Raw genomic sequence first — 12,674 nt, 5'->3', positions numbered from 1 at the left:
TATATAAAAAATTAGTGGATTTGACCATTTCAGCCACACCTGTTGCTGACAGGTGTATAAAATCGAGCACACAGCCACGCAATCTCCATAGACAAACATTGGCAGCAGAATGGCCTTACTGAAGAGCTCAGTGACTTTCAACGTAGCACCGTCATAGGATGAAACCTTTCCAACAAGTCAGTTCGTCAAATGTATGCCCTGCTAGAGCTTCCCCGGTCAATTGTAAGTGCTGTTTTTGTGAAGTGGAAATGTCTAGGAGCAACAACGGCTCAGCCGCGAAGTGGTAGGCCATACAAGCTCACACAGCGGGACCGCCAAGTGTTGAAGCGTGTAGTGCGTAAAAATTGTCTGTCCTTGGTTGCAACACTTACTACAGAGTTCCGAACTGCCTCTGGAAGCAAGGTCAGCACAAGAACTGTTCGTCGGAGCTTCATGAAATGGGTTTCCATGGCCGAGCAGCCGCACACAAGCCTAAAATCACCATGCGCAATGCCAAGCGTTGGCTGGACTGGTGTAAAGCTTGCCGCCATTGGACAATGGAGCAGTGGAAATGTGTTCTCTAGAGTGATGAATCATGCATCACCATCTTGCAGTCCGACAGACCAATCTGGGTTTGGCGGATGTCAGGAGAACGCTACCTGCCCGAATGCATAGTGCCAACTGTAAAATTTGGTGGAGGAGGAATAATGATCTGGAACAGTTTTTCATGGTTCAGGCCCCTTAGTTCCAGTGAAGGGAAATCTTAACGCTACAGCATACAATGACATTCGAGACGATTCTGTGCTTCCAACTTTGTGGCAACAGTTTGGGGAATGCCATTTCCTGTTTCAGCATGACAATGCCCCCGTGCACAAAGCGAGGTCCATACAGAAATGGTTTGTCGAGATTGGTGTGGAAGAACTCGACTGGCCTGCACAGAGCCCTGACCTCAACCCCATCGAACACCTTTGGGATGAATTGGAACGCCGACTGCGAGCCAGGCCTAATCGCTCAACATCAGTGCTCGACCTCACTAACGCTCGTGGCTGAATGGAAGCAAGTCCCCGCAGCAATGTTCCAACATCTAGTGGAAAGCCTTCCCAGAAGAGTGGAGGCTGTAATAGCAGCAAAGGGGGGACCAACTCCAAATTAGTACACATGATTTTGGAATGAGATGTTCGTCAAGCAGGTGTCCACATACTTTTGGTCATGTAGTGTATATCTCTATGGTGCCTGGGCTAATAGCCTGCGTTCAGCTCAGCTCCAAAGGTCACCAGTATCGACGGCCTCTAGGATATGGCAGCCAAGGTCCTATAAAATACCATTGGCACAGTCCCATGCCGTGTCACGATCAATAATGCATAGTTGATAAACCTTGAGGGTCCGATCAAAGAACCTTCGTCTACATGCAAAAGGTCTGACTTGACGCGTAATCTTCCTGAATTTGATCTCCCTTAAAAAAAAAACTATCTATTCTGAATTCTCTCACAGGTCATTGATTTATATAAGTCTTGCAATTTAAAGTCACATCCTGAAACTAGAAGCTGTGCCGATATGTCTAACACCCATTCTCTACTAAGGCCGGGACCATACCAGTATCGCAATATTTTTTTAAAACCCGAAGCAGACCAAACTCTTTGGTCCTTTTAAAAACCTGCTGTATGTCAAATATTGTGTGCTATAGCTTGGAAAATATCTCTGGATGACAACATAATGATGTTTGTTTCCAACATTAGGGCTGTTTTCCTGAAGAAGTTAAATCTGCTTCGTGATTTGTTTCCTTGCCACTATACTGAGGAGTATGGCGATACTGCCAACCCCAACAGCCCTGCTCTCTACTGTAGGTCTTATTTTCTCATTGGGAATAGTCTTTAAATCATAATGTATAGTCTTTATATCATAATGTATAGTCTTTAAATCATAATGTATAGTCTTTAAATCATAATGTATAGTCTTTATATCATAATGTATAGTCTTTAAATCATAATGTATAGTCTTTAAATCATAATGTATAGTCTTTAAATCATAATGTATAGTCTTTAAATCATAATGTATAGTCTTTAAATCATAATGTATAGTCTTTATATCATAATGTATAGTCTTTAAATCATAATGTATAGTCTTTATAGTCTTTAAATCATAATGTATAGTCTTTAAATCATAATGTATAGTCTTTAACCCATAACAGTCGAAGCCCTGTGTGTGGGGGGGGGGTTCTACTAAGCTATATGGAATTTTTTTATGAAGGTCATACCAAGGACCATTTAGCTATTTCATTTGGAATTTTAAGACCCCTTTGAGTATAAAAACAATTATTTTTGGCCTTACTGCTATTAGCCCACAGATTCACTACATGGAACAACAGATAGTCCCCCAAAAAATCTCAAGGAAGTTTGTTCTGAAGTGTCTGTCCTTTATCAGAGATATATTTTTTTTTACATGTATTTAACCCCTTATTTTTGGTCTCGGAATGTCCTTGAGTGGCCCAGCCAGAGCCCGGACTTGAACCTGATCGAACATCTCTGGAGAGACCTGAAAATAGCTGTGCAGCGACGCTTCTCATCCAACCTGACAGAGCTTGAGAGGATCTGCAGAGAAGAATGGGAGAAACTCCCCAAATACAAGCTTGTAGCGTCATACCCAAGAAGACGCGAGGCTGTAATCACTGCCAAAGGTGCTTCAAAAAATACTGTGAAAAGGGTCTGAATACTTACGTAAATGGTATGTTTTTTCTTTTTTTATAAATTTGCAAACATTTCTAAAAACCAGTTTTTGCTTTGTCATTATGGGGTATTGTGTGTAGATTGATAAGGGGAAAAAAACAATTTAACCCATTTTAGAATAAGGCTGTAACGTAACAAAATGTGGGAAAAGTCAAGGGGTCTGAATACTTTCCGAATGCACTGTACTTCCATACATTTTTTCATCTGGTACCGGGGGACCTTCAGACGATTCTTGTGAGGCCTGTGGGCGTCCTAGAGCAAAACAACCAACATGTATGTGTTCGACAGTCTCACCTTTCCACAGATGGGTCATATTAGTGTGTAGCCCAAACTTTTCGGACGCTACAGACAGAAGTTGGCAGATCGGTTGTACCGACTTCAGACGAGTCCCAAGACGCTTGTGGGGGCCGTACAGCACAACGGAGAACACCATCGTATTCGTGAGAGTCTCATCTTTCCATAGATGGGTCATAATAGTTTAATCATTAAAATCATAATGTATAGTCTTTAAATCATAATGTATAGTCTTTAAATCATAATACTCCTGAGTGGCGCAGTGGTCTAAGGCACTGCATCACTAGAGATCCTGGTTCGAATCCAGGCTCTGTCGCAGCCGGCCGCGACCGGGAGACTCATGGGCGGCGCACAATTGGCCCAGCGTCGTCCAGGGTAGGGGAGGGAATGGCCGGCAGGGATGTAGCTCAGTTGATAGAGCATGGCGTTTGCAACGCCAGGGTTGTGGGTTCGATTCCCACGGGGGGCCAGTATAAAAAAAAAAAAATATATATATATACATATATATATATATATATATATGTATTCACTAACTGTAAGTCGCTCTGGATAAGAGCGTCTGCTAAATGACTAAAATGTAAATGTAATAATGTATAGTCTTTAAATCATAATGTATAGGTCTATACTTTGCCCATCTTGGTGGCTAATGATTGACATCCCATCACATTCCCATTATGCATTGCTTCCTCTGCGCTGCTTACATTGCTTCCTCTTACCGAGTTCATGCCACTGAAGATGTCTCCCGATCCCACGTGGGATGTGTGGACAAAATTAGTGGGCTCCCCGATCATACTCCTGTCGATGCGCCTCCGCCGCTTCTGCAAGGAGAAGAAAAGGATACGTTGACCTTTTGAACCCAAGTTCCCTTTGTTTTTATTCTATTCTATCCTCTGACAAAAGAGTTTCAGTTTCACCTTTACGTTTAACGTTAAATCAAATTCCTACGTTCAGCTTCCAAGGGGTTCGCGCATCAGTCAAGCAAGCAACAGATAAACGTTTCACCTTCATCTTGACTGCCGATGCATACAATGAATACCAGTAATAGAATCGAATCGCTATGTACACAAGACTGAGCTGTATGGAATACTAGCCTGTGAGTGAATCCTTCCTCTCTCAGTAAAGGAAGGAATTTGACCTCTCTCTCGGTGCTGGGGCCTCTGATGTATTTAATGTAAACATACATTTTTTTCCACTCTGACAACCAAAATAAACTTGACTCTTTAGCGAAGGACAAATGAACTGTGCTTCTAATGAATTGTCAGAGCGAGTCAGCTAGCAGGCATCACAGCATGTACAGGCCTATTCTGTCAGTGGATAGCAACGTTAGCGCTGTGTGATTAGATGGCTTTGCTTGTGGTGTTCCGACTTGTTACATAGTTGATTGTAACCCATGCCGTGATGCCAATTAGTATACATTGTAACACTATTGTATAAATATCAATAGTTCCAGCAAAGCTATTTCCCTGCCTTTTCTTGTCATACTGCTGTAAAGAATCAGTAACTAAAATCGGGTAATTACTTGAACGCCACACGTCCAGTTGCCATGACAACTGCTTTCTGATAACCGAGGCGGCTGTGAGGTCTGCCATTTCCTCAGTCTACACACGTCACTGGTCACAGAGCCAAACGCCATGGTAACATTTCACACACTCTTCCACGACACACATCACAGGACCATCTTAAAAGCGACCGTCACCTGACTGATTCCACTATAGCGGTGAATAAAATTCGGACAAACATTTCTTGTGAAAGACCATGTAAACAACGTTCCAATCACACTTTCCCAGAGTGCGGTAAGCCTCGAAACACTGGGTCTCACCCTTAGCCCCATCTCCAATAAAGGAAGGATTTACAATAGACGGCCAGATCACTTTCGTGGGATACAGCAGTGCTGCGGTTGTCCTAGGTCTGCAGATGTGATTGCTCCTTCACATGCAAATCACACCAAGCGAGCTGGAGTACTGGTCTAGGGGTGACTGGCAGGTCAAGGCCACGTTATACTACAGGGAAGCCTTGTCACACTGCGCCACAGTGTTTTACTACAGGGAAGCCTTGTCACACTGCGCCACAGTGTTTTACTACAGGGAAGCCTTGTCACACTGCGCTACAGTGTTTTACTACAGGGAAGCCTTGTCACACTGCGCTACAGTGTTTTACTACAGGGAAGCCTTGTCACACTGCGCCACAGTGTTTTACTACAGGGAAGCCTTGTCACACTGCGCTACAGTGTTTTACTACAGGGAAGCCTTGTCACACTGCGCCACAGTGTTTTACTACAGGGAAGCCTTGTCACACTGCGCCACAGTGTTTTACTACAGGGAAGCCTTGTCACACTGCGCTACAGTGTTTTACTACAGGGAAGCCTTGTCACACTGCGCCACAGTGTTTTACGACAGGAAGCCTTGTCACACTGCGCTACAGTGTTTTACGACAGGGAAGCCTTGTCACACTGCGCTACAGTGTTTTACTACAGGGAAGCCTTGTCACACTGCGCTACAGTGTTTTACTACAGGGAAGCCTTGTCACACTGCGCTACAGTGTTTTACTACAGGGAAGCCTTGTCACACTGCGCTACAGTGTTTTACTACAGGGAAGCCTTGTCACACTGCGCTACAGTGTTTTACTACAGGGAAGCCTTGTTACACTGCGCTACAGTGTTTTACTACAGGGAAGCCTTGTCACACTGCGCTACAGTGTTTTACTACAGGGAAGCCTTGTCACACTGCGCTACAGTGTTTTACTACAGGGAAGCCTTTTCACACTGCGCTACAGTGTTTTACTACAGGGAAGCCTTGTTACACTGCGCTACAGTGTTTTACTACAGGGAAGCCTTGTCACACTGCGCTACAGTGTTTTACTACAGGGAAGCCTTGTCACACTGCGCCACAGTGTTTTACTACAGGGAAGCCTTGTCACACTGCGCTACAGTGTTTTACTACAGGGAAGCCTTGTCACACTGCGCCACAGTGTTTTACTACAGGGAAGCCTTGTCACACTGCGCTACAGTGTTTTACGACAGGGAAGCCTTGTTACACTGCGCTACAGTGTTTTACTACAGGGAAGCCTTGTCACACTGCGCCACAGTGTTTTACTACAGGGAAGCCTTGTCACACTGCGCTACAGTGTTTTACTACAGGGAAGCCTTGTCACACTGCGCTACAGTGTTTTACGACAGGGAAGCCTTGTTACACTGCGCTACAGTGTTTTACGACAAGGAAGCCTTGTCACACTGCGCTACAGTGTTTTACTACAGGGAAGCCTTGTCACACTGCGCTACAGTGTTTTACTACAGGGAAGCCTTGTCACACTGCGCTACAGTGTTTTACTACAGGGAAGCCTTGTCACACTGCGCTACACAGTGCTTGTGTACACAGAGAAACATGAACCCGACTTGGTGGTTCGGTGCAGTACACTCGGTGTCCCACCAACAAAAGCATTTTCTGGTGATCTCTGCAAATAAGCAGAGCATCCTGCAGGCTTTAGGGGGAGATGTTCTGTGGTGGAACTGGGCAGGCTTTAGGGGGAGGGAGACGTTCTGTGGTGGAACTGGGCAGGCTTTAGGGGGAGATGTTCTGTGGTGGAACTGGGCAGGCTTTAGGGGGAGGGAGACGTTCTGTGGTGGAACTGGGCAGGCTTTAGGGGGAGATGTTCTGTGGTGGAACTGGGTAGGCTTTAGGGGGAGGGAGACGTTCTGTGGTGGAACTGGGCAGGCTTTAGGGGGAGATGTTCTGTGGTGGAACTGGGTAGGCTTTAGGGGGAGGGAGACGTTCTGTGGTGGAACTGGGTAGGCTTTAGGGGGAAATGTTCTGTGGTGGAACTGGGTAGGCTTTAGGGGGAGGGAGACGTTCTGTGGTGGAACTGGGTAGGCTTTAGGGGGAGATGTTCTGTGGTGGAACTGGGTAGGCTTTAGGGGGAGGGAGACGTTCTGTGGTGGAACTGGGTAGGCTTTAGGGGGAGATGTTCTGTGGTGGAACTGGGTAGGCTTTAGGGGGAGTGAGACGTTCTGTGGTGGAACTGGGTAGGCTTTAGGGGGAGGGAGACGTTCTGTGGTGGAACTGGGCAGGCTTTAGGGGGAGGGAGACGTTCTGTGGTGGAACTGGGCAGGCTTTAGGGGGAGGGAGACGTTCTGTGGTGGAACTGGGCAGGCTTTAAGGGGAGGGAGACGTTCTGTGGTGGAACTGGGCAGGCTTTAGGGGGAGGGAGACGTTCTGTGGTGGAACTGGGCAGGCTTTAGGGGGAGGGAGACGTTCTGTGGTGGAACTGGGCAGGCTTTAGGGGGAGGGAGACGTTCTGTGGTGGAACTGGGCAGGCTTTAGGGGGAGGGAGACGTTCTGTGGTGGAACTGGGTAGGCTTTAGGGGGAGGGAGACGTTCTGTGGTGGAACTGGGCAGGCTTTAGGGGGAGGGAGACGTTCTGTGGTGGAATGGGGAATCTTATAACTAATTCAACCTTGGGAGTCCTGTTCCATAGGAGAGTTGGAATTCCAGACTGATCACAATGACAGGAAATCCTTCCGTTTCCCTCCCAGACATTCCCCAAATCCTTCCGTTTCCCTCCCAGACATTCCCCAAATCCTTCCGTTTCCCTCCCAGACATTCCCCAAATCCTTCCGTTTCCCTCCCAGACATTCCCCAAATCCTTCCGTTTCCCTCCCAGACATTCCCCAAATCCTTCCGTTTCCCTCCCAGACATTCCCCAAATCCTTCCGTTTCCCTCCCAGACATTCCCCAAATCCTTCCGTTTCCCTCCCATATTTTCCCCAAATCCTTCCGTTTCCCTCCCAGACATTCCCCAAATCCTTCCGTTTCCCTCCCAGACATTCCCCAAATCCTTCCGTTTCCCTCCCAGACATTCCCCAAATCCTTCCGTTTCCCTCCCAGACATTCCCCAAATCTGCGTGGCAGAATATTAGCATCCTCGGGTACTTCAAAAATGGTTCACTGAGATTACACTGACTTTCCAAAATGGAAAAATGAGCTCAAAGCTGACAAAAAACATACTTGTGAATTGTTGTTGCCATGCAAAATGCCCTTGATCTTGGGTTCAACTGGAGAGGGAAGCTGAGTTTGTTCTCAGGGAAAAGGTAGGCTATACTCATACTATGACAAAAATGGCTGTATTGGCCAACATCTCTAGACTATACACTACTAGGAGACAAACTGTAGCCTACATTTGAACCCAAACAAATCTGGGACATCCACGCTCATGGACAACAATCCCCCACCTGAGTATAATACATTTTTTTCAAAGAACATCAGAGGTTTACAGCAAAATGGCATGCTGCATCCACTATCCCCCCAAATTAATTGGACTCAACATATTTCCCGGGGTTGCGCAATCTAATCCATTTAATGAGCCTGAAGTCAAATGTAGCCTATTAACCTTTCTTTCTGGAGCGCTTTGAAATAAAGGATAAATAAAATGCACTGACATTTGAGGTATCGTCTGTTTACTGGCTGTGTCCCAAATGGCAACCTATTTAATTTATAATGTGTTACTTTTGGGCCCATAGGCTCTGGTCAAAAGTAGTGCTCTATATAGGGAATGGGGTTCCATTTGGGAACAGCCTTTGAAAATGTACTGACAGTTCCCCACCAAGTGCTTTGATGTGCTTTCAGCCCCAAATGTTTTTAGCTTAATAGCATACAACGGTGAAGTCCACCTGGAATTTGAACCAACAAACTCAATTCCTTCCTCCTATCCAGTTCTATTTCCCTAACAGCTAGACCATTGGCTCCATCACTTTTTGTGCATTGACGCCAGCTGAAGCCTTTCAAATGTTCTGCTGACCTCCAGATAAACAAAGCAAGGTTTCTGGCCACAACTCAAAGGGAAACTAACACGATCCACAAGTGGTTCCCGACCCAATATAGAGTCCATAACATACTTCTACCTAAGGCTAACCGTTTCTCAGGCTAATGTGTACAACCCAGGAAACACTTTCTGTCGTAGGGGAGGTACACTACATTACCAAAAGTATGTGGACACCTGCTCGTCGAACATCTCATTCCAAAATCATGGGCATTAATATGAAGTTGCTATAACAGCCTCCACTCTTCTGGGAAGGATTTCCACTAGATGTTGGAACATTGCTGTGGGGGCTTGCTTCCATTCAGCCACAAGAGCATTAGTGAGGTCAGGCACTGATGACGGGCGATTAAGCCTGGCTCGCAGTCGGCGTTCCAATTCTTCTCAAAGGTGTTCGATGGGGTTGAGGTCAGGGCTCTGTGCAGGCCAGTCAAGTTCTTCCACACCGATCTCGACAAACCATTTCTGTATGTGACCTCGCTTTGTGCATGGGGGCATTGTCATGCTGAAACAGGAAAGGGCCTTCCCCACACTGTTGCTACAAAGTTGTAGCGTTAAGATTCCCCTTCACTGGAACAAAGGGGCCAGAACCATGAAAAACAGCCCCAGACCATTATTCCTCCTCCACCAAACTTCACAGTTGGCACTATGCATTGGGGCAGGTAGCGTTCTCCTGGCATCCGCCAAACCCAGATTAATCCGTTGGACTGCCAGATGGTGAAGTGTGATTAATCACTCCAGAGAACGCGTTTTCACTGCTCCAGAGTCCAATGGTGGCGAGCTTTACACCACTCCAGCCGATGCTTGGCATTGCGCATGGTGATCTTAGGCTTTTGTGCTGCTGCTCAGCCATGGAAACCTATTTAATGACGCTCCCGACTAACAGTTATTGTGCCGACGTTGCTTTCAGAGGCAGTTTGGAACTTGTAGTGAGTTTTGCAACCGAGGACAGATTATTTTTACGCGCTACGCGCTTAAGCACTCCACGGTCCCGTTCTGTGAGCTTATGTGTCCAACCACTTCGCGGCTGAGCCATTGTTTCTCCTAGACGTTTCCACTTCACAACAACAGCACTTACAGTTGACCGGGGCAGCTCTATCAGGGCAGAAATTTGACGAACTGACTTATTGGAAAGGTGGCATCCTATGAAGTTGCCATGTTGAAAGTCACTGAGACCTTCAGAAAGGCCATTCTACTGCCAATGTTTGTCTATGGAGATTGCATGGCTGTGTGCTCGATTTTATACACCTGTCAGCAACAGGTGTGGGTGAAATAGACAAATCCACATACTTTTGTATATATAGTGTATCTGTAATACACTGTTACTGGGACTGACTGTGCCGTTGGTCATGCTGGCCCCATGGTGGAAAGAGTCTGCAGGTCATGGCTGGAGCAGCGCTGTGTGGCTTTCCTGCCTTGTCAGTGGAAATCACCATAACGAGATTCCAATGGCTCATTAGTGAGATTTCCATGGGCTTCCAAGCGCCGGGAATCAACCTCCGTTAGCACTTTTGGAGAGCCTGTCAGTTTAACAATACTGCCGAGCCGGTGAGAAGGTCAGAACGGAGCACTAAACATATAATTGAGGCCTGGTGTCGGGACAAGCCTGGACAAGCCTGGATGGCTCCCCTCCTCTCCTTCTAGCTTTCTCTACTTTCACTGGCCCAACAGTACAGGCAACACTTTCATACTCATTCATAGATTGGAAAAACGATCGAATGTAGTCTGAAGGAGCATTTTATGAAAAAAAGCTCTAGAAGTGTTTATGTATGGTAAAGAGAGAGCGTGAGAGACAGTGACAGACAGACAGACAGACAGACAGAGCGAGAGAGAGAGACAGAGAGAGCGAGACAAAGAGAGAGAGACAGAGACAGACAGAGAGAGAGAGAGAGACTAAGAGAGAGCGAGAGAGAGAGACAGAGTGCTAGTGAGATAATCTCTGACAATAATAACAAAAGACCAGCCCCTACATGTCAGATGTCAGCAGCACTACCAGGAATATCACAACAGTTTTAACAGTTAAAGACTGTAAAGGCGGAGCAGTTGATGCATTGTTGTTTCAAGCCGAATGAAATGCAGTTAACGTTGGGTTTAAGATACAATTAGGAGAGTAAAACTAAACTATAGAGCTACAGTGTACATTATGACTCATTTAAGGAATATGGTTTCATAGTTTTCCAGTTTGTGAGCACAGGAAATAAAATGGAAATCTGTTAGCCTAGTGACGGAACACTATCTGTTGCTAGGGAGGAGTCATACCGTTCATCATGATACCATGGACCGAGTACATTTCCACGGTTAAAGTAAATTATCAAATGACTTGTTAATGTAATTATATCTGGCTGGCGAAACAATGGAGGTGCTTAATTTCCTCTCCAGTGTTTTCACTCACAGAAGGGGTTAAGATGGTCCTGAAAAAGATGAAAGCTACAGCATTCTGCAGGATCTAGGCCTAATCTCAAGAAGCCTTTTAGAACAATACTCTTCAAATAGGATAGTTTTCCCTTAATATGGGCTATGTCAAAGCCAAATGAGCTTTGTCTATTTATCTCAATTAGGATTTCAGATGAGATAACAGTAATTAATCCTTCCAGGTTTAGTTTGACAGTTCTTCCAACACTACGATGCAGACCGTCTGGTGTGGCTTGCATGTTCAGGACTTCCGTTCAGCATGATGTCTGTGCTCATTAAACACAATATTGAGCGTGATGGAACCGGGCGGCAGCATATGGTGGGTGGCCTCAGGTCAGAATTAGCCATAGTAAATGGTGATCTAGATGCTGATTACGTCAAATCCAGGGTATTGACCGCAATTCTCACCATCTGAATCTCTTGAAGTCCAACATAGTTCTAATTAAACCACAACGTTATGAGGCTCAGACTACTGGTTTGAATCCTGACATCCAGTGTCACGTCTACTCCCGCTCCCCCTCTCCGGCGCTCGAGGTCGCCAGTTGACTGTTCATTACCCACACCTGCCACCATCATTATGCGCACCTGCGCGGTATTATGAGACTCACCTGGACTCAATCACCTTCCTGATTACCTCCCATATATATGTCACTCCCTTTGGTTCCTTCCCCAGGCGTTATTCATTCTGTTACTCTGTTCCTGTCTGTACGCTACTTGTGTTTCTTGTTTTGTTCCATCAAGCCGCTGGCCAACGCCGACCAGAGGGACGGTCCCGAGGACCAAGGGCAGATAAGTCGCTTCTCCTGAGACCCGGGAGCCGGTCGCTTCTGCTGAGGCGCGGGAACCTTTTGAGCCAGCCGAGGAGCCGCAGGACAACGCTGACCAGCGGGGTGGTCCCGAGGACCAGGGGCGGAACAGTCGCTTCTCCTGAGATCCGGGGATCTAGTCTGATGAAACCAAGATTGAACTCTTTGGCCTGAATGCAAAGCGTCACGTCTGGAGGAAACCTGGCACCACTGGGGAAGTTTTTCAGCGGCAGGGACTGAGAGACCAGTCAGGATCGAGGCAAAGATGAACGGAGCAAATTACAGAGAGATGCTTGATGAAAACCTGCTCCAGAGCGCTCAGGACCTCAGACTGGGGCGAAGGTTCACCTTCCAACAGGAAAACGACCCTAAGCACACAGCCAAGACAACGCAGGAGTGGCTTCGGGACAAGTCTCTGAATGTCCTTGAGTGGCCCAGCCAGAGCCCTGACTTGAACCCGATCGAACATCTCTGGAGAGACCTGAAAATAGCTGTGCAGCAACGCTCCCCATCCAACCAGACAGCGCTTGAGAGGATCTGCAGAGAAGAATGGGAGAAACTCCCCAAATACAGGTGTGCCAAGCTTGTAGCGTCATACCCAAGAAGACTCCAGGCTGTAATCGCTGCCAAAGGTGCTTCAACAAAGTACTGA

The 12,674-nt window shown here is 46.5% G+C and overlaps 1 protein-coding gene across 1 annotated transcript in view; it reads right to left on the bottom strand.

Moving 5' to 3' along the window:
• Positions 1–12,674, bottom strand: part of cdc42se2 (CDC42 small effector 2) — a 96,747-nt gene that overhangs the window by 16,646 nt on the left and 67,427 nt on the right. Inside the window, exon 3 of the mRNA XM_041897344.2 lies at positions 3,713–3,814. Coding sequence (XP_041753278.1) covers positions 3,713–3,814 — 102 coding nt within the window. The remainder of the gene's footprint in view (positions 1–3,712; positions 3,815–12,674) is intronic.

This window comes from Coregonus clupeaformis, chromosome 15 (genome assembly GCF_020615455.1).
Source record: "Coregonus clupeaformis isolate EN_2021a chromosome 15, ASM2061545v1, whole genome shotgun sequence".
NCBI lineage: Eukaryota > Metazoa > Chordata > Actinopteri > Salmoniformes > Salmonidae > Coregonus > Coregonus clupeaformis.
The sequence above is the reverse complement of the archived record's forward strand: the minus strand, read 5'-3'. Positions and strand labels throughout refer to the sequence as shown.